At 42.8% G+C, this 20,950-nt stretch overlaps 1 protein-coding gene across 50 annotated transcripts in view; it reads right to left on the reverse strand.

Annotated features, from left to right (window-relative positions):
• Positions 1–1,916: 1,916 nt before the first annotated feature.
• LDLRAD4 (low density lipoprotein receptor class A domain containing 4) overlaps positions 1,917–20,950 on the reverse strand; it is a 429,284-nt gene continuing 410,250 nt past the window's right edge. For all 50 annotated transcript variants that reach the window (XM_070220627.1, XM_070220613.1, XM_070220649.1 and 47 more), the window contains 2 exons: positions 10,838–10,891; positions 1,917–9,482 (listed from right to left, as the gene is read on the reverse strand). In XM_070220627.1, the coding sequence (XP_070076728.1) occupies positions 8,952–9,482; positions 10,838–10,891 (585 nt within the window). In that variant the 3' untranslated portion in view covers positions 1,917–8,951. The remainder of the gene's footprint in view (positions 9,483–10,837; positions 10,892–20,950) is intronic.

Genomic DNA, 20,950 nt, shown 5'->3' on the forward strand with positions numbered 1-20,950 from the left:
GAGCTTAGCAGGTGGCAGCTCTGCTCTTTCACAAACAAGCTGGTTGACAGAAAAAGTTGGTCAAAGAAAGCCAGAGGCTGGAGGGTTTGGGGTGCAGAGCGGCCTGTTTTGGCAGCACTGCAGTGCAGCGCAGGATTGCTGCAGCCCCAGGCTGGGGCGTAAGGAGGCCCAGGCAGAATCGGGGACCGTTGTCGAGGAGAGAGGTGCTAGGCTCCTTTTCTTACCGGGACTGAGCATAAGCCCATCTGGGAAAACAGTGGGTCCAGAGCTCGGCGTCCCTCTGCCTGGCTCTCCTGGCTGACAGTGCCTGGCACTTTCCAGGATGCTCTTGAGTGTGGTGTGCACTTTTGCAGAGGCGTGGGAGCGCCACTCTGATGCTTTTTGGCCACCATCATTTCAGCTCCAGCTGGGATGGACAGTTCCTGTGTGCATCAGCAGCTTCCAGGCATTGGTTGTCTGTGTTTTTCTGCCTCAGGGCTTCTGAAGTCTTCAGAGCTTGCTCAGTCCACAGTCAGAGCGGCTCTGGGAAGATAATCCCAAAGGTCAACGCTCAACAGTGGAGATGGGTATCCCTGCCTCTGTCCTTTAAAGGTGCAGCCTGTGTGGTTTCTGAGCCCTTTTTGCTTAGAGTGGAAACCATTGCGAGCAATTCACTGTCTCCTCTCCCCCCTCCCTCATTCACCTGCTTCCACCTCTGGGAACAGCTCCCAGATAAGCTACCTGCATCTGGATCCTTGACTCCGCCTTTACTTCCAGGGGACCCCACACCAGCAGCTACCAGATGACGCTTGGTATAGACTCCTGGCAGAGGGGGAGGGAGGGGCGCTGTTGCTCTGTTGGGACAAGCTGACCCTAGGGTTTCCTGAATCTGATCATCAGGTAGGAATCTCAAGCCCTGAGTCCCCTGTTTGTTTCTGTGCAGAACTTTCTCTGTGATTTCAATTTACACTAGTCTTAGCTTTACTCAGGGATAGCCAGTTTGGAGAATATTCTTTAATATTTCTCTGCTGAATATGAGATTAGAGTCTTTATTCCTGAGCATGGTGTGGTTTATCAGTGACTATTTGCTGTTTTAAAGGAAAGACATCCTTTTCTTATAGCTGTTTTACTCCTTATAGCTTTCTAATCCCCTTCCCAAAATAATCTTAAAGAAATTAATTCAGAATTTAAAATGGCTGTTATAATTATAGTTTTGGTCCCATACAATTATTTAAATGGTATTTTTAAGATTTCAGTTTCTAATTTCCAAAGTTGATTACTAACATATAGAAAATGCAAAAATAGATTGTATTTCCTGCAACCAAGCTAAACTTACTCTAGTAGTTTGGTAGATTGCGTAAGGTTGTGTACCTACACAATCCTGTCCTCTGTGAACCCACATGCTTATTTAGAGCTTAGAGATGGCATTATTCTAATCTCTCAGTGAAGGAAGTTGAGTCCTTTTGCTATGTTATCATGTACTGAAAACTTCCGGTCCGAGGGCCTTGCCTCTGAGGGCCTCTGTCTGATGCTGAATCGCCTGTTAGAAATCTTGGTCATGTTTTGGCTGAGTCAGCTTCGGTTCTTCTGTGACAGCCACCCAGAAACTTAAAGAGGATAACAGACTCCTCTGGCACCTCTGCTCAGGTGAGGCAGTCTTCAGGGCTGGTCCCGGGCTGAGGGCTGAGGCCGGCCCTGTGTGTTCTCTGTGGGATGCAGAGTGGAGAAAAGATGTATGATAGGATCTGACCAAGAGTTGTTTATAGCAGAATGTAATGATTTTTGAAAAATCAGAGTGAATAAAAGCTGAATGGAAAGGTTAGTTAGGGAAACAAAAGAACCATTTCTTTGAGATGAATTTTAAAACCTGCAGTTTTTTTCCCACATACGTGCTTTGTTTTTGAAAGGGTAAAAAAAAAAACACACACACCAGGAGACACATGTCTATCACTGATTATTTTTAATGATTTTTATGCTATGGTTTGACCACAGCATTAAGAACAAGCAGAAAAAGCTGATTTCATCACTAACAAACAGCACTTAGAGCGACATCTTCCTTTAAAAGTATTGCAGTTAGGACCGTAGGTCTAAGCACTACACCACCATTGCTCAGTAAGAGAGGCAGGTGCACAACAGTTGGAAACCTTTTCTGTATATAACTGGGAATTATGTTGAAAAGTAAGCACAAATGCCTGTTAAAAAAAGACTTAAATGACTTGTGATTATTGTAGCTCATATAAACAACTATTGAAAAGTTCAAATACAGTTGTACTGTAGTAGGCTGCTTTATAATAAAATTTAGATGAACTAATGCTGTGAATAGTATTGTACATATTTTAAAACAGCTCTAAACTAGACAAGTATACAATTAGAAAATGTGATTTTTGAAAGCCATAAAATGAAAAGTAGCAATATACCAACAAAGCACATTAAAATGAACCAGTATCATTAACAGTAAAGTCTAAGCCTCAATTAGTTCTATAGAAAGGAAGCAATGGTGTGGTAACAAATTTTAGTACCTCTGAGTCTAGAACATTCTCTGATGACCCTCATGCTCAATAGTTCTCCCAAGAGATTGAACCTGGAGGGGTGGGAGTGTTGTTTCTGACAGTAAGGAGCCTTGGTTCTTAATGCTGAGTCTCGAGGGAGCCCCTGCAGTGGACAGCGCAGCAGACAGTGCGGGCGGGGCGGGACAGAGAACACAAAAGATAATTATCTTTTCATGGCCCTTTCAAAACAGATGATAAAAGAAGGGCTGACTTTTAGTTAATTCAGCATTAAGAGTTGCACTGTAGAGGTGTTTTCAGTTTAAGGATAATGGTAATTTGTTTTCTGGAGGATAAGGGTATGATTCTGTTGCGATTTTCAAAATCAGAACACACCACAAAGCAATAAAAAACATGAAATCTATTAGAATATCCTCTGGTGACAGAATAAACTGGAAATATGGATCAGGCAAACTTTCACTGCTTGAGGCCCACACCCGTGATTCAACAGCGGTCTTAGTGAACACATTGTTTTGGGTTTTCTTTTTTAATATTAGAATATTTGAAGATAAATGCAGAAGTCAGAATCAGACACTAAAAACTGAGCTGGAAACAGATGAGTAAGAGAGGTGTGACATGATGTGCAATTGAAGACGTAATCCTTAAGTGACAGCAAAACCTAGTTTTTTGGGGGGTCGAGATCACTGAGACACCAAAAGGAACGGATGTAAGAGTCTCCCCTTGACTGATAGCCAGTTCTCTGCTAATTGTAACCCATAACGAAACGTGTTTTCTAAGAATGGAGTCTCGGTGGGTGCGTTCTTCCTGAGGTATTCTCTCCCTGGAAACTACTGTTAGTTCATTGGCGCCACAGCTTCCATTTGTCAAAGAAAAAGGGACCCAGATGGTCATAAACGAGTCTGTTCATGATGCAGATGGTCACGAACAGAGGCCTCTGCTGCGGGCCGATTCACTTACTCGGACATAATTTTTGCAATTTTAACAAAATGTTCACTTTTCACTGGGCGCTGACTTCATTATTCTACAATGAGATAATGTCTTTTCATAAAGCAATTTGAAAACTCAACATTTTTTTCTGACTATAACACTGATCCAACTGAGCAGTCCCAAACAGATTAAAATAAGAAGCATCTAGTGGCAACCAAAAAGCTGTGGGATTTTTTAAACTACTTTTTAAAAATGTTTTCACAGCAAAGATGTAACTCTCAATTGCTATACAGACGCTGGTCATAAACTGTGGCTTGCTTGTTCAGACTTCTTTGCTTTGTGTTATAATATTGATATTTAATAGGAAAATAAACTACATAGACTTTTATCTGTATGCATCCATTTGCAAATTTCCTTACAAAAGAGGACAGAGCACATAGGCATTCACAAATTCTATGCCATTTCTGTTAAAATTGGTATCTATACATTATACTACAGTATTAACAATTTTTTGTTCTACCCATTGGGTAGGATATGTGCATTATATATTCAAGTTATATACAGCACCTTACAAATAAAAACATAAGAGAAGACAGATAACTGAAAAAGCACCATTGTAAGTGAGGCACAACAAAGGTGGGGGCACAGAGTGTGGCAGTGGGGGGACTTGGTGCCTCTATCTGCTGAAAGAATATGCGACACCTTGGTTGCTTAACTACTACTGACATGCAGAACTCTTTGAAATGATACGGCTCTATGTGATATGTGTGTAAAGTGTGTGATAATCTCTCTATAGCTTTACCCCCACCACATTGCACATAAACAAGCACGGAAACCACATGTGAGGAAGGAAAGAAAAGGATGAGAGGAAGACAGCACTTTCTTAGCCAGGCATTCCTACTCACACACACTGGCTTTCTAAGGCAGCCAACCTGGAAAGCAGCAGCAGCAGCAGCAGCAGCAGCAGCAGCGAGCAACTGACGATCTAACCCTGGTAGTAAATTATAAACTTAAACCATGGAAGAGATGCAGCACTTTGGGTATTAAAATAGCTTAAGCTGAAATCTTGATTCCTAGAAAATGTAGGATATTGCACGGCAGGAGAGTACTTTCCTCTGATCCCTAGATGGGTTCTGGCAGCTGGCCACAGGGCCTTGTTGGAATACATGAGTTAAGTGAGCCACGAAGCTGCTGAGACCAACATTTGTGGTCTGAGGTGACAGCCAAACTCCTTAATCTGTGACTCTGGGGTGCCCCTGGTAGAGACAGTGCTCCTCACACTAAGGAGGGGAGACTTGCCAACTTGTCACCCAATTGTGTTATCTAAATTTGCACGGCCGTGGGAATCTAGGTGAACATAAGCAGAATGGGAGCCTGCATCCCTGCTCTTCAGCTAAGACTGGGGATGGGACACTGGTAGGGAGAGAGGAGGTGGGCTTGGGGGATTATGTCACCAACTAAGGCTCGGTGCCAAGCACTGGTGTATTTCTAGTTTTAGTTACATAGACAAAATCAAAAAGTTAACAAAAACCAAGTATTCTTGCTAGCTTCTTTTCCTTCATACGTTGCTGAGCTTTGACAATTTTAAGAAAAAAAAAATGAATGGCATATCAGTTAACAGCAGTTAATGTTGCCCTTCCAAGTAGCAAATGTGAAGGAGCGAGCACCAGCACAGCAAACACAAGAGGTGAGGCGCTGACCAGCGGAACTGCAGGGGTGAGCAGCCTCACAGCTCCGCTGCACTGCGGCTCAGAAAGACGCAGGAGCCTCCAGTGGCCAACAGCATGCTTTTCAGGGGCGGGGCAGGGCCCGGTGAGTCTCTGTGCTAAGGACCAGCATCTGAAGGGCACCACACCAGGACTCTTCCTAAAGACTTCCTAGCGGGAAGAGCAATTGGATGGAAGATGCAGGATCACCCATCAGGATGCAACTACCAGTTCTGAGAGGAAGGCAGGGGTTTGAATGGACTCTTCTAGATCAGAAGTTTCTAAAAGTGCTTGCCTTATGAGTGCTTCTCATTCCCATGAAACTAAAATAAAAGTGAAGAAGATCAACTGGAGATATTTAGAAACTCTCATCTGTGTACCACATTTCTATGCCAGTGTTAGAAGGCCTCCCAGTTTACTACTGGCCTGTATTTGCTCCCATAAGTTTGAGCTAAAATGAGTGGATTTAAGTATAGTCCTCATGACAAATCTTTGTAAATTTCAAATATTCTCCTCTGCCATCTTGAAATGTCTTGTGCATTATGTGTCCATGTGTATATGTGGTGGACGGATAGAGGCTATACTTGTCAAGCTTTCTTAATACTAAGTTTTGGTCAGAGATAGAAAGAAAAGATGAACTTTTGAAATGTGTAATTTGTTTAGCAAAATCTCCTTTGTACTAAGGACTGCTTCAGTATCTGAAGAAACTAACTTTCTGAAAAAGCAAACAGATGCCTGCAGACTGTTCCTATAAAGGGGACTCAATATGCCTTGGATTTCACACTCCTGGAAGCTCCTGGAACAATGGACAAAAGTCACAATAGGATGCCCAGGAGTATCAGTTCCCACCAACTATTCTTTTAAACAATGCAATCCCTTAGCACTACTGAACTAATAAACCTATCATTGATGGCCTAAATCACTGGTTTCTAAAACGGACCCTGAGGTTCCATAAGCATATAATGGCTTTTTGAACATTAGGCTCCACGGTACAAGTTGCATCTTCACAGTCATTCCTCTGTCTTTCCACGCCAGGCCAGCATGGGCACAGTGTGAACAGGGTAACTACAACCTTCAAAAGCCCTACTGATCTAAATCAGCCTTTCTCTGCGTTGAAGGGGAACTGACTATCAATTCAATTTATGACCTTGGCTGGATAAACTAATTCATTACAAAGGCCTAGCCTCAAAGACCATTCAAGTCATGGTTTGATATGTCTGTGTCTTTAAACAACTATTTAACCTAAAGGGCAATTCTCTAGGGTGGCTGAATGGAAGAACCTCTCTTTTGAAGGAAGATTAAAGTTCGCTGAATTAAATAATTATTTTGCCAGTACTGTGAACATCTGCAAATGTCCATATACTTGCAAAGTGACTAAGGAACGTACAAGTTTCTGACCACAGCTATTCTTGCAGCAGGTAGAAAAGTAAGGACTACTGTAAAGCCATTTTGAGCTGGAGTCATAGGATGGGTTCACACACTACCAAAACTGCAGGCAAGATTTGGAATGATGACACCAGTAGCTAACCTCATTTTGCGTCTGAGGGGACACTGACCACCAGTGGGGTCCTGACTGGGACAAGCGCTTCCTAATCTTCACCTGACAGGGCGAGGTGAGGCTTCACGCCCTGGAGATTCCCAGCTTCCCTCAAGCACAGGCTTGTGATCTAGGTGATCAGCTACCTGTCAGGAGGCTCGAGGGTGGTGGGAAAGGAAATCTCTGGTCCTGAGTCGAGGCGCCCAGGGCTCGGCCCAGTCTCGGAATTCCCACTGCGACCCTCAGCGTACACACTTCCAAACAGGTCTGAAATATGGGTGACAACTGTCGCCCACATTTTTTCTCTCTCCTTTTGAGAGTTTGACTATTTCTGTGGATGTTACTATGTGAAATGGATGAATCTAATGGAGATTCCGATCCTCAAAACAAAAACCAGCAACCTACTGACCAAGAAAAGCAGCAGAAAGCAGCAGAGGACAGTGGACAGGATTTGTAGTTCAGAATGGTCTCTCCAGCTCTCAGCCAACAGCACAAAGTCACCCACAGAGAAACCACCTCGGAGACCCACAGACAGGAACACATTAACCGCGGAGACCAGAGTCCCTGAGTCATCACTCCAGTCCACTCTGGCACGCAGAGGCCGAAGGGACCTCACTGCACACAACAGGCTGGTGCTACCCTGTTAAGATAGGCCTGCCATGGGTGGTACTGGTCGAACTTGCTGCTGCTGCTGCTACTTATAAAGGCCAGATGCTTGCTTCTGCAGAAGAAAGTTATTTTACATAAGAATGAATGTTGGTAAATATCAGGAATATTAAGACTAACAATATTTAAAATTAGTTTCCTAGTTGCATTTTAACTGCATGTTGTGCTTTTTATCCTGTGCTCCCTGCACTGAGTTATAACTGACCGTCAGTTCTGGCCACCATCACAAAGGCTGAGTGGACTCCCGCAGCAGTTTGGGCGAGTGCTGAGGACTGCCTTCCTCAAAGAACACCGCGCCAGCGCTAGTCAAGCTCAGGGGCTTATTATGCTCAGCAACTTCGTCTCCTTCAATTCCAGGGCCTTCCTATGTGTGAAGTAACCCACTGCCGGTGCCACTCACACACCTGGGCGGGCGGGCTGCATGGGCAACAGCTGCTGAGAGCCGCCCGTGCGCTGACCAGCCGTCCAGACCGCACTGCACTATCTGGGGAAGGAGAGACAGCGAGGATGCACTGAGCAGTCACATATTTCAACAGGATTCAAAATAACCACCGTGCATGTTAAACAATTTATTGCATAAAATAATGTATGCATCTAGGTATATTTCATGCTACAGTGAAAAAACCTAAATTACTGAAGAAACTGCACTGCTGGAGGATGAGGGCAGTACTGCATGATACTGGATACATAAATGCATGTGTTGGGTTCATTTTTAGTAAAGTATGCAGCCTAAGACTAGCAGAGTGACTCAACAAGTCAGAAAGGCTGAAATTTAGTCTTTCCTCTCTTCCATCCAAAAGCCTCCCAGTGCTTCAGTGATGCACCGACATTTGACTCGCAACGCCGATGACTCTCCTGATTTACCTAAGTAAGCATATGTTAGGCTACGCCCCCAAACACCTTTTCTCGCATGATTGTGGATGACACTCCGGGATATTCCTTGGGCCTGATAATCCACAGGTGAGAAGACAACATACAGAACTTCACATAAAACAGTTCCCTCATATATATTTTAAACATTAAGATAGTGCAACTTTTAAAAACACATCGTCACAACACAAATTAACTCCTTGCATTCATCTAACTTCTCCACTTTATACCTTGGCACACAAAACAGGAAATGTGAATCATATTTTTAAAACAAAATAAAAGTTCCACACCTTGGGAGAAAAAGCAAACTGGCCACTTCTTCCCCATGATAATATATAATAACGGTTCCTTCTTTATTCAGTTAATTATAAAACGGGCCATTCTGGCCTCTTTCTCTTCAAAGTCTCCTTTCACAATTAAATAAATCAAATACCTCTGTGGGTTTTATTTCATGGTATCTTCAAATCCCTTTCTCTGTGTTCCCCTGCCCACCCTTTGCCAAAACCACCCCCCGTCCCAAGGCCTGCTCCCAAAAAAACACTGTTTGCGGTCAGACCAAACGGAAGTTTGTATTATTTCAGTCTAGTTTGCATGCAATTCCCCTGAAAGGAATCAGAAACAAAGATCACGTTTGCACATTTGGTTTTACTTAGTTGTAGCATGTAAAACTGAACAATGTTGTGCTCGGGAGCGGAGGGGCAGGGCAGCCCGTCTCCCTCCTCAGTTTCTTTCTCCTCAACTCGAACACACGTCGGAGGGTCAGACGAGGTTCCCAGGCTTCCTGTCTTTGCCCTGGATGGGCACCACTGTGCTCCCCGAGCTGTCCTGCTGAAACGGCAGTCTGCTCCCTCTGTGTGCGTTGCTGTGCTGGTGATGGAAGAAAGAGGCGCCTGGGTAGTGGCCCATCACCTCACTGTATGTGGGCGGTGGCCCCTCCATCCTCCCGTTACTGCTACAGGTGCTGGCACTTATGCCCGAATTGCTGCTGGGCGGGCATGGGCCCCCATTGTACACAGAAATGTCTATCAAATCGCTGTCAAATATGGTTCGGTTGGGTGGGGCCCTCACAGATTCTCGGTTGAGTTCCATCTGCTGTTCGGGGTCCCGGAGCTGCAGGGTACAGGGCCCCTGGTAAGGAGGTGGCTCCTCCCCGTCTGACAGGGAGATGGTAGGAGGAAGGTCAATTTCATGCTGCACGTAGGGGTAAGTGGGCTGGAAGCGGCTGAACCGATCCCTCTGGATAAAGGATGGGGCAGTAAACCTGTCCCTGGATCGCGGGGCGTACATGGTCTGCAAGGAAAAGAAGGCAGGCTTGAAGACATTCTTGGCACGATAATAACCCTGAACATGATGCTATCAAGGAAATTCATGCTTGGTCTGTGTTCTCACTCATCTGAAAAATTTTTCCCAGACAAAACAGGAAAAGGCTATTCTGGTAAAGAAATGTAGTTTTCTTATTCCTCATGACTTAGACCACTCATCTTGCCAAACTAGGGTTTATCCAGGATGGTTCAACAATGGAGAATTATGGTTAACTGAAAATCTGGGTTTCATAGAAATTAGTGCATATGCTATGTATACAATTTCCACCAGTTCAAATAGAATACAACAATAATTCCTAGAGTGCAGTAAATAGTAACTAGTGGAGGGGCATTGTGCAGGCAGGACTCTGGTCCTGTCTACCACGTGACCTGGCCCAGACCTCCGCTCCACCAGAAAGTAAGAGGACTGGCCTGCCTGCCTACTTTCTCAGATCCCTTCCAGATCTCACAACTATGACTCAGAAAAGTGGGGAGCAGCTCAGAGTTTTCATTATCAATGTAAGTTATAACTTCACACAAGAGTACTTGGAGCAGGTACGAGGTATTGGATCAGTTTATGAATTGGGCCATTTATGGGTCAATTATGAATTTAGGAGCTTGTTGCTCTATCAATTACTTAAAAAATATATGGAACAAGTGACTTCTTTTTCTTTCTGGTTTCTAGACTTTTCCAGTTATTTCTTTCTGGATAAAACTTTCCTGTAGTTATTTTTCGCAACTGACATGAAAAATGTTTTCTATTCCAAAGTAAATATGATTATAGATTTTTTTCCCCAAAATGAATCCAGGTACTATATTTCTTACATAATCCTCTCATCTAGTCTACCATCTAAGTTTCTTCTAGAGGAAAGATATTTTATATATATACACATATATATGTATGTGTATATATACATACAGATATATCCATTGACTCCTCTCATACCATATTTTTAATTTAAGGCAAAAAACTATGTTATTTTAAAAATCATACTATTGAACTCGGAGATGTGGGAATGAATCATGCTAAGGTATTTATAAACTATGCCAACATCTGCCAGACCTCATTGCTAGCAGCTTATGGGATCCTGTGAAGATCAGTGATTCTCAATCTCTTTCTGGAAGGAGCTTTAGACTAGCACAAATAATCCCTAGGAGTTCTGGGAAAAAACCCCTCCCCACCTTTTGAACCAAAGTTACAGGCATATGCCTTAATTTAAACCTGTTATTTCTTAATCTATGCTGTAATACATTCAGCCTTTCCACGAATTTTGCTGTAATGGTTTATTTCCCTCCTCCCCTCCCCTCCTGCTACCCACACTGCACCCTTGTCAACCCCCTTACCTCCGAGGCGCCTGGCCGAGGTCCAGAGCTGTCTGAAGGCCACAGGCGCCCTTCCTGGCCATAGAGGGGGGGATAAGAAACATCATAAGAAAATCATTAGTTTCATACAGCAGCACCCAAAATTATGGGATCACATTCCTCTTTGACAGTAGCAGAACTGCTTAAAACCCTGGACAACAAAGAACTGGTCCCTTATTACACCTACCACCTAACTGGAGAACTGTGACCAAAAGGACAAGTTAGAAAGTTTAGGTCACGGCCATAGTGAATTTGAAATAGATTGTATTTGAAATAGATTTAAAGTCAGACATCTTTCAATCTATACACTTGTATGTTTGAAATACATTCAAAATGTCGTCAAACCGTATTCAGTCAGTCCCTGGACTTGGGTCTGGTCTGGGTGAATTAAGCTTTCGTGCAGAGGCCTACCCCACACAAAGGTGTGTCACCACAGCCGGCTAAGCGCCAGCCAAGGCCCTTCTGAATTGCAACTCAGCTCTGAGTTAAGCAGCAGCAGAAGAAAGGGATTGCCCAGCCACACAGGATGGCTTTCAAACTGAAAACTGAGTTTCCAAAGCTTCAATGCCCTTCAGGCATCTTCTAGTGAATTTATTCTTCAGTCTGTATATTCATAAGGCAGATGTAACTTGACATCTAGTTGCTTATCTTTTTGCAAAAATGTTTGGCCAGACTGACAAGGTGACACACAAATAACAAGCATTATTAAGGGTCATTTATTACACCTAAACCTGTCTGCACAGCATTTCAGTATCTTATCCCTTTTGAACCCAAATTGTTGGCTATTAACAAGGATCTCTTGGGCTGCTGGCTAAAGACCTGTTACTGTAATAAAGAAAATACGAACTATTGGGAGGAAGCAGATGCCTGTATTTTTGGACACCCAGGAACATGCATAAATGACCTTGTGCAATCACTGAGCCTCCCAAGAGCCCACAAGCACCCCAGTGGACCTGGGAGAGGAACACCCCTCCGTCTGCAGACCCAAAGGCCCATTCTCTTGCTTTCTCATAGGCCAGCAGTCTAATACAAATATGCCCTTCCCTGCTAAACAGGGTGTTTGCTCGGTATTTACAATCTGTTACTAAGATAGCCACAGGACATTGTTCCTGGAATCAGCAGCAAGAATATGAACGGACCCAAATGCATTTAGAGGAAGCTTGGACTATCAGATTATGTAATGGGCCAGCATGGTGACAGGTGACAGACCAAAGGCGAATCTAATGAAGTGGCTGAGGGCAGCCTTCACCGGGCAAAGGCAGCTCGTACAGCGCTTTAGAGCGGGTTATTCCTTCGGGTCAAAGTGAAGCAATCCTATAGTTCTTGGCTGCTGCAGTGACTTTCATATTGGGAATAGTACAGAAACTCATCCTCCCATGTTTCTCAGAGTCCTAATTCCATCCTAGCTCTTCTTCCTGTCCTTCAAACTGCAGCTTGGTGCCACTCCTGCCCACCAGGCACTCACTGATGTCCAGTTCTAACTTCCATCCTGAGAACTGTCAGCAGGCCACAGTGCGCAGCATAAGGGCCAGAGAGAATACCACCAAATGAAGTGGGAGGGCAGTGACCCAGAAGGGGGGGTTGCACATTTTCTGAAAATGGCAATAACCATCCTCGGTGGCTTTATTTTCCTAAAACTTAGCAACACTGGAAAAATGCTTCAGAGCCCCACATCCAGCCTTGGGCACACTCATTCTTGTATTTCACCAAATTCACATCAACCTCCTTGTCACTAAATCCACTCAGTGCTTTTTGGCCCTCTTATCGCCTGGCCTCCCAGCAGCACTAGACCTTCTCTCACTGACCCAGCAACATCACCGGCTCCTAGTTCACAGCCTGACTTCTCTGACCACTCTGCCTGCTCCTCGAGGCGTCTCTGGTTCTGCACCTAGGTTAAATGTCAGAGTTCCTCAGAGCCCTGCCCTGGGCCCCTCGCCTCTCACTGCAATCTCCCTGGGCACCTCATTCCCTCCGCAGCTTAAAGGGCCATCCTCAAAGTGATGGGCCTGTCTCTGGCCCCACCTTCTCCCACAAGCTCCAGATGTGGCTAACCACTGGGGACTCCAGGATTCTAACAGACTTCTAAAACTAAGTATGTCCAAAGTGGAACTCACTGACTTCTCCCCCAAACCTCTCATTCCTCTGTACCGGCGTGGCCTCACCAACTAACCATTCTCCCCCACCCTCACTCCACTTCCCTCTATTGCCGCCATCACTATTTTAATAATGATATAATTTATTTAGCTTTTCACTGACAACTGCCCCACCCATCTTATTTTTCAGGCCTTTCACCCATGTGGTACATAGGAGATGTTAAAACTACAAAACCTACAAGATGCTGTGGTGAGATTGGTTAAGGCCAACAGCCCAGAAAGCTGTCATTCCAATTCTGTGCCCAGTGCTGATATGTAGAGAATACAGACCTGGAAGATGACCAGAGTTCTAGAAAGACTGGATCCCAGCAGTCCTAATAGTTAGGGACCTGTCTAGCACTAGATTCATGCCACAACCTGCTCTGGCCACTCATCTCTGGGCTATCCCACACTGCCCATCGCCAGATCACCCTCATTAGCATTGAACTTCTCAGGCTGCTGGTGGAGCCCATGGATTCTTGTTCTCCTTGGTGAGTGAAGTCCTCTATGATCTAACGCCGTTACCAGCATTCTCTAAGGGCCCTGTATCATCTGAGAGACTACAGATAGCTAAACTCAAAGATAGGGGCTCTCTTGTCTAGACTCCTCAGTTTCTTCGTCTCCTAATGCTAGTGATGCCATTTTCAGGGAGAAGGGGACTTGTCATACAGCTAGCATCTACTCAAATAGCAGCATTTCCGGATCCTCGTTACAAAACCAATTTTTATCTCACAACGAAGCCTCTAATGTTCTTGGAAAATGCTTGTTTTGTTACATTGTATTATACTTGGAACAAGCTATGAAATAAGATAATAAAGTAGTTCACAGAATTTTGAGTAATAGGAACAAAATATCGCCAGTATTTGTACACAGGCTTAAATGCATTCCCTCTCTTATGGCTGTTTCTTTCTAAGAATACCAACCAAAAGGAAGTGAAGCATCCACCCGTCTTCATTACTTCATTACACATCTGCTGAATGCCTCCTAGCAGCAGGTCTTGATCCCTTTCCATTGCAACACATGGGATGATGGGCACAAATAACCCGACAGGTACTGTGCCGCGCCTCCCATGGGGCAGGTTCGGGGGGACGTGGAACAGGGGTCCGTGCAATCCCGAGGATTAAGGTGTCACCCTGACCCCTTTCTTCTACTTAAGAAAACATTCTGGAATGCAAGTGAGCATGACAGTACTCTAGGGATCACTTCAAATCAATTCTAGTTTATTTTTTAAGGTATATTATTCTCAAGTCACTCATGTTTTATCTATTATTAGTACGAGTTACTTGAGACACATGAAAACTGAGCAGGACATATGGGGGACTGTCACACCTGCTCCAGGAAGCTTACAAGAAGGGCATCCAATCTCAGGGGTGAAGGAAGCAGGCCTCAGAGCCCTCTCTGTATGTGCAGTGCCTTGCATGCATGTTTCTTATTCTCTAGTTTTTCTCCCTGGCACAAAGGCCCTGTAACAAGAAAGGTAATGAGCAATTATCTGATGACAATTTAATATTACCTGGATGGATGACACAGCTATCGACACAGATAGGGATCTGTAAGGGCAAGTTGACTCTGAGCTGGGAAAGCCCTAGACCAGAATCCTGGCACTGTCACTCTTCAATCTGTGCCCTCAGGCAGCTTACTTAGTTTTTCTAAGCCTCATTTTCCTTCTTTGTAAAAGGAGGTGGTTGTGAGGCTCAAATACATCAATGAATGTAAATTCCTTCACAGTGCCCTGCACGTGAGTATTCAATAAATAGCAGCTCTTAACATTACAGATAATGGTTACCTGCTGTTATACACAACTAAAGTGGGGATAATTTTCAGTTATCTCTTTCAAAATAATGAATTCACTGAAATTTCCTTGTTTGTTTGTTTATTTACTAGATCTATTCCAAAGGTGGCATTTTGAATGGAAAGGCTGGAAGCATGCGAGAGGCTTAAGCAAAGGTGCATTTATCTCAGATTTTTTCAGGACCTTTCTCAGTTGGGAGCTGATTCCTAAAACCAGCATAACTCACAAGACTCCTCACACAAGTTCTTCTCCACAGCTGCCCACTGCTTGATTTCAGCAGGAACCCAGGTGCTACACAGAACAAAGGCCCACAGTTGCATAATGACTGTGTGTGCTCTTCAGTCATTAGCTCAGCCTGCAACTGACTGTCCCCTGAGGAAACCACCATGAGCACAAACTCTGGCCGAGATTAAAAGGCCACACCTTGTCCTTCTGATGCCACAAGGTGAAAGCAGGAAGATAGCAGGCAGGTTAAAAGAAACAACTTTATAGCATTCAATTTTGTGCCAAACTTTTACTCTCTCTTGGATCTTCTTTTATTTGCTAAAATGAAATCTTTATTGTGAATGAATATGTTGTTATTTGTCATTCTCCTGCTAATGTAGTCACTGTCAGGAGATCACTCGTGTTTGACCATCTCTGAGTAGGGTGACAACACTTTTCCTCTGAATCTGCAAGGCTGTGGGCAGAGCCTGGACCACACAAACATGCTGAGGGAGGGGCTTTCCCTTGTGACAGTGTCCCTCAGCCTACATCCACAAAAACCACAATCACACATGAACACATACATGAGTGCACGTGTGTAGTTTGTCTCCCATGCTAAGTATACTTAGAATCATAAAGTCTGGTGCCCTGGCCTCCCTGGCTTGGCCCTGGAAGTTGCTTCCATGGGTGCACCGGTGAGCACAGACACTAGGACCCAGGCCTATGAATCCCTTTGACCACTATGAGGAGCTGGTTGGTCATCAAGGGGCCCTACTCAATCTAATCTTGTGGAAAAGGGACACAGGAGAGCTCCAAATTTTGCAGGCTTGAAGACATGCATTTTTAGACTCCTTTACACTTGAGGAATCTGCTTTGTATTTTCCCATTTCTGAATGGTCAGTGGACAGCCATATTTACGGAAAGATTTCCCATAAATTGAATCTGCTTGACGCTAAGACGTCTGCATTAAAGATTAAAAAATCACCTGATCTTTCAAATGACTGTATGATGCCAGCAGCCAAGATGTGTTATTTGCAGACCTGAAACACAATAATTGGATTTTTTCCCTTTAAATCTGACTGTTTGGCACCTTTGGGGGTTAGGAGGGGGTGGGAAATAAAAATCGACTTGTCTTCTTTTTTTATTGTTGTAAAATATACATAACATAAAATTTACCATTTTAGTCATTTAAAAGTATACAGTTCTGTGGCATTAAATACTTTCACATTGTCGTGCAACTATCACCCCCATCCATCTCCAGAACTTTTTCATCTTCCCAAACTGAAATGTTATACCCACTAAACACTAACTTCCCATTCCTTTCTCCTCTCAGGCCCTCCTAAGCACCATTCTATTCTCTATCTCTATGAATTCAACTATTCGAGGTATCTGGTCTAAGTGGAATCATATAATATTTGTCCTTTTGTGGACACATACTATTGTATCCTCCTTTCACTCAGCATAATGTCTTTAAGTTTCATCCATGTTGTAGCATGTGTCAGCATTTCATTCCTTTTTTAGGCTGAGTAATATTCCATTGTAGGTATATACCATATTTTGCCTATTCATTCATCTATTGATGGATGTTTGGGTTGTTTCCCGCTTTGGGCTACTGAGGAATAATGCTGCTATGAACAGGGGTGTACAAACATCTATTTGAATCTGTGCTTTTAAGTCTTTTGGGTATACAGCCAGAAGTGGAATTGCTGGGTCACATGGTATTTCTATGTTTAATTTTTTGAGAAACCACCATATTGTTTTCCACAGCAGTGGCGCCATTTTACATTTCCAACAGCAATGCACAGGGTTCCGATCTCTTCACATCTTCACCAGTACTTGTTGTTTTTTGATAATAGCCATCCCAATGAGAAAGAGAAAGAGAGAGAGAGAGAGAGAGAATTTGCCCTTCCTCCACCTTTTTGTTCTATTCGGGCCCTCAATGGATTGAATGATGCCTGCCCACATTGGTGAGGGCAGGTTTTCTTTACTCAGAATACTGAGTCAAACGTTAATCTCTTCTGGAATTTCTCTCCCAGACACATCCAGAAGTAATGTTTTATCAGGTATCTGGGCATCACTTAGCCCAATCAAGCTGACACATAAAATTAACAAATACAGTTAATGATACTGAGTTCCCATGTGCTTATTGGCCATTTGTATGTCTTCTTTGGAGAAATGTCTATTCAAGTCCTTTGCCTATTTTTAAATTGGGTTGTCTGTTATTTTGTTGTTGAGTTGTAGGAGTTCTTTATACATTCTGGATATCAATCCTTTATCAGACATATGATTTGCAAATATTTTCTCTTGTTCTGTGAGTTGCCTCTTCACTCTCTTGATAGCGTCCTTTGAAAAACAAAAGTTTTTAATTTTTGAAATCCAATTTATCTATTTTTTCTTTTGTTGCCCGTGCTTTTGGTGTCACATGCAAGAAATCATTGCCAAATACAATGTCATGAAGCTTTTTCCCCATTGTTTTAAGAGTTTTATGGTGCTAGCTCTTACATTTAGGTTTCTGATCCATTTTGAGTTAATTTTTGTATATGGTATAAGGGTTCAATGTCATTATTTTGCACGTGGATATGCAGTTTTCCCAGCACCATTTTTGAAAAGACTGTCATTTCTTCTCAAATGTTCTTGGCACCCTTGTCGAAAATCATTTGACCCTATATGGAAAAGTTTATCTCTGGGCTCTCTATTCTATTCCATTGGTCTATTTGTCTGTCTTTATGCCAGTATCACACTGTTTTGTCACTGTAGCTTTGTAGTAAGTTTTGAAATCAAGAAGTGTGAGATTTCCAACTTTGTTATTCTTTTTCAATATTACTTTGACTGTGGGGGGGGAGGGTGGTCTCTTGAGATAGCACATGAATTTTAGGATGGACTTTTCTGTTTCTGCCAAAAATATATTGGGATTTTGATAGGGTTTGCACTGAATCTGTAGATTATTTTGGGTAATACCAACATCTTAACAATGTCAAGTGTTCCAATCCATGAACGTGAGTTATCTTTCCATTTATTTGCGTCTAATTTGTTTCAGCAACATTGTATAGTTTTCAGTGTACAAATTTGTCACATCCTTGGTTAAGTTTATTCCTAAGCATTATATTCTTTTTGATGCTTTTTATTGTAAATTGAATTGTTTTCTTAATTTCCTTTTTGGATTGTTCATTGTTAATGTTAAGAAATGCAACTGATTTTGTAGCCTGCAACTTTGTTGAATTTATTTGTTCTATTAGATTTTTTTTGTTTGTTGGAATTTTTAGAGTTTTTTTACATATAAGATCATATCATCTGCAAACAGAGATAATTTTACTTTTCCTTTCCAATTGGAATGTCTTTTATTTCTTTTTCTTGTCTAATTGCTCTGGCGAAAACTTCTAATAAACACTATGTTGAAAAAGTGGTGAAAACATGCATCCTTGTCTTGTTCCTGATCTTAAGAGGAAAAGCTTTCAGTCCTCCACCACTGAGTATGATGCTAGCTGTGGGCTTTTCATAAATGCTCTTTATTAGGTTGAGATACTTTCCTTCTATCCTAGTTTGTTGAATGTTTTTATTATGAAAAAGTACTGAATTATGTCAGGTACTTTTTCTACATCAATGAGATGGTTCATGTAGTTTTTTCCCTTCATTTTGTTATTGTGGTGTTTTACATTGATTGATTTTCATGTGGAACCATCCTTGAAGTACAGGAATAAACCCGCTTGGGTTATGGTGTACAACTTTTTAGTATGCTGCCGAATTCAGTTTGCTAGTATTTTGTTAAGGATTTTTGCATTAATAGTCATAGGGGCAATTGGTCTTTGGTTTTCTTTTTCCGTCATTTCTTTGACTGACTTTGATATCAGGGTAGTGCTGGCCTCAGAGAATGAGTTAGAAAGTGTTCCCTCTTCAATTTTTGGAAGAGTTTGAGAAGGACTGGTGTTAATTCTTCTTTAAATGTTTGGTAGAATTCACCAGTGAAGCCATCTGGTCTAGGGATTTTCTTTGTTGAGAGGTTTTCAATCATTGATTCAATTTCCTTACTAGTTACAGATCTATTCAGATCTTCTGTTCTTTACGATTCAGGCTTAGTAGGGTGTGTTTCTAGGAATTTGGCCACTTCATCTAGGTTATTCAATTTGTTGATATACAATTGTTCACAGTACTCTCTTATAATCTTTTTTATTTCTCTATCTCTTAGATCTTTTTCCACCCAAAGCATACAACTACAGCATTAAAAGGGAGTAATATGTGACCATGACTTACTGGGGCTTCCACTGCAAGCTGCAGCTGAAGCTTGCGGCCTTGGGTCCATGTGAGACCACTCCCATGCCCCAAAACTTCTTGGTTTTATGCTCTCAGCTAAACTCTCCTTTCTACACACAGAGGACCATAGGAATCATCAGATTTGGGGACTGGAAACAACCAGCTCTCTGTGGGAATGGAAACATCTCATACAGTGATTTTTAAACTGAGCTGCAAACTCTTAGACAGCTAGACAATCAATTTAAGTGGGTCACAGCCAGCATTCCAAAAAATGAAACAGAATAGAAAATATCTGAGTACGTTGTCTCTAAGTATAGTTTGGTGAAACTTCTGCCTTAGTTGTGTATATGAGTATTGCGGATTGTGATGTAAAATGTGTTTCTTACTGTTCTTCATGGTCAAAAACAATCTGAAGGTCTCTGATCCAAGCCAATTATCCCTCATTTTAGATGGGAGGAAACTGAGGCCCAAAGAAGGTACACTACTCACTGGAGATGACACAGTTAGTTTGTTGCAAAGCAATGCCATTGCTGGATATTTTGGCTTTTACCCAAGACTTCCTCCCAGTGAATGAATGTATTATATAGCCTCAAATTTGAAAATCTATTTTTTTTCCCCTGTCCCGGGGTGAGAATTTCAAAGCATAGGTAAAATTGATCTTTGGATATTCAGCAACACCTTTACCTTTTGATAAAATTAATTTTCTTACATTTCTTCCCTTTTTCCATGCAACCTCTCCACCATCCAGATACTTTAGTATTACTGTCTTTTCCACCCTAGATGGCAGTAACAGCTTAGATGTAAAGGCAGTACCTCTAGATGTCAATGACTGTGTTCTCTTCAGCATTTCCCCCTTTATTTCCTTCTGGGAATCCATCATCAGACTTCTCAAGACTCAATATTTCCCTCCCGACTCTACTCAATCTAGGGCACTTCCCTTAAGAGAAAAACAAGTCATCTAGGAAGGTCTGTTGGGAAGCAAAGAAAGGGAATCCTTTACACTTCCAGAACACGGTGGATGAGGGGGATCCATAGGCCCTGAGGAGCCAGCAGAAAACGAGCTGCGTGGGGCCTCTCCTGGGCTCGGTGCAGGGACAGAGTGAGCAAGTAGACTTCACGAGAAACCAGCCTGGGAATTAGAAAGCTCAGGGCAACAGGGAAATGTGGAACCGTACACTATCAGCCTAGGCGGGCACAATCACCTCCTTTAATTTGTGAGAGGAAGCTGAGGCACAGGGACAAATGGTTTCCCCAGGTCAGAGAGCTAGCAGGGGATTCACACAGAGCCAGAACCCAGCTTCCTCCCGTGGCTGTCTTTTGACAGCCTTGGGAGCCTCCCCAACAAGGACCGCTCAGAATTAGAATAATTTAGAGAACTTTTTCCCCCCAGAACAAACCATATCAACTTTCAAGGACTAAGTAAAAACAAACAAACAAACTTTGCCAATAGATTATTAACGCTAATGCCTATTTAGAAAGTTATTAAAATTTGTTTATGGGGCTGGCCCCGTGGCCGAGTGGTTAAGTTCGCGCGCTCCGCTGCAGGCGGCCCAGTGTTTCATTGGTTCGAATCCTGGGTGCAGACATGGCACTGCTCATCAAGCCACGCTGAGGCAGCATCCCACATGCCACAACTAGAACGACCCACAACAAAGAATATACAACTATGTACTGGGGGGCTTTGGGGAGAAAAAGTAAAAAATAAAATCTTTAAAAAAA

Source organism: Equus caballus, chromosome 8, assembly GCF_041296265.1.
Source record: "Equus caballus isolate H_3958 breed thoroughbred chromosome 8, TB-T2T, whole genome shotgun sequence".
Lineage (NCBI taxonomy): Eukaryota > Metazoa > Chordata > Mammalia > Perissodactyla > Equidae > Equus > Equus caballus.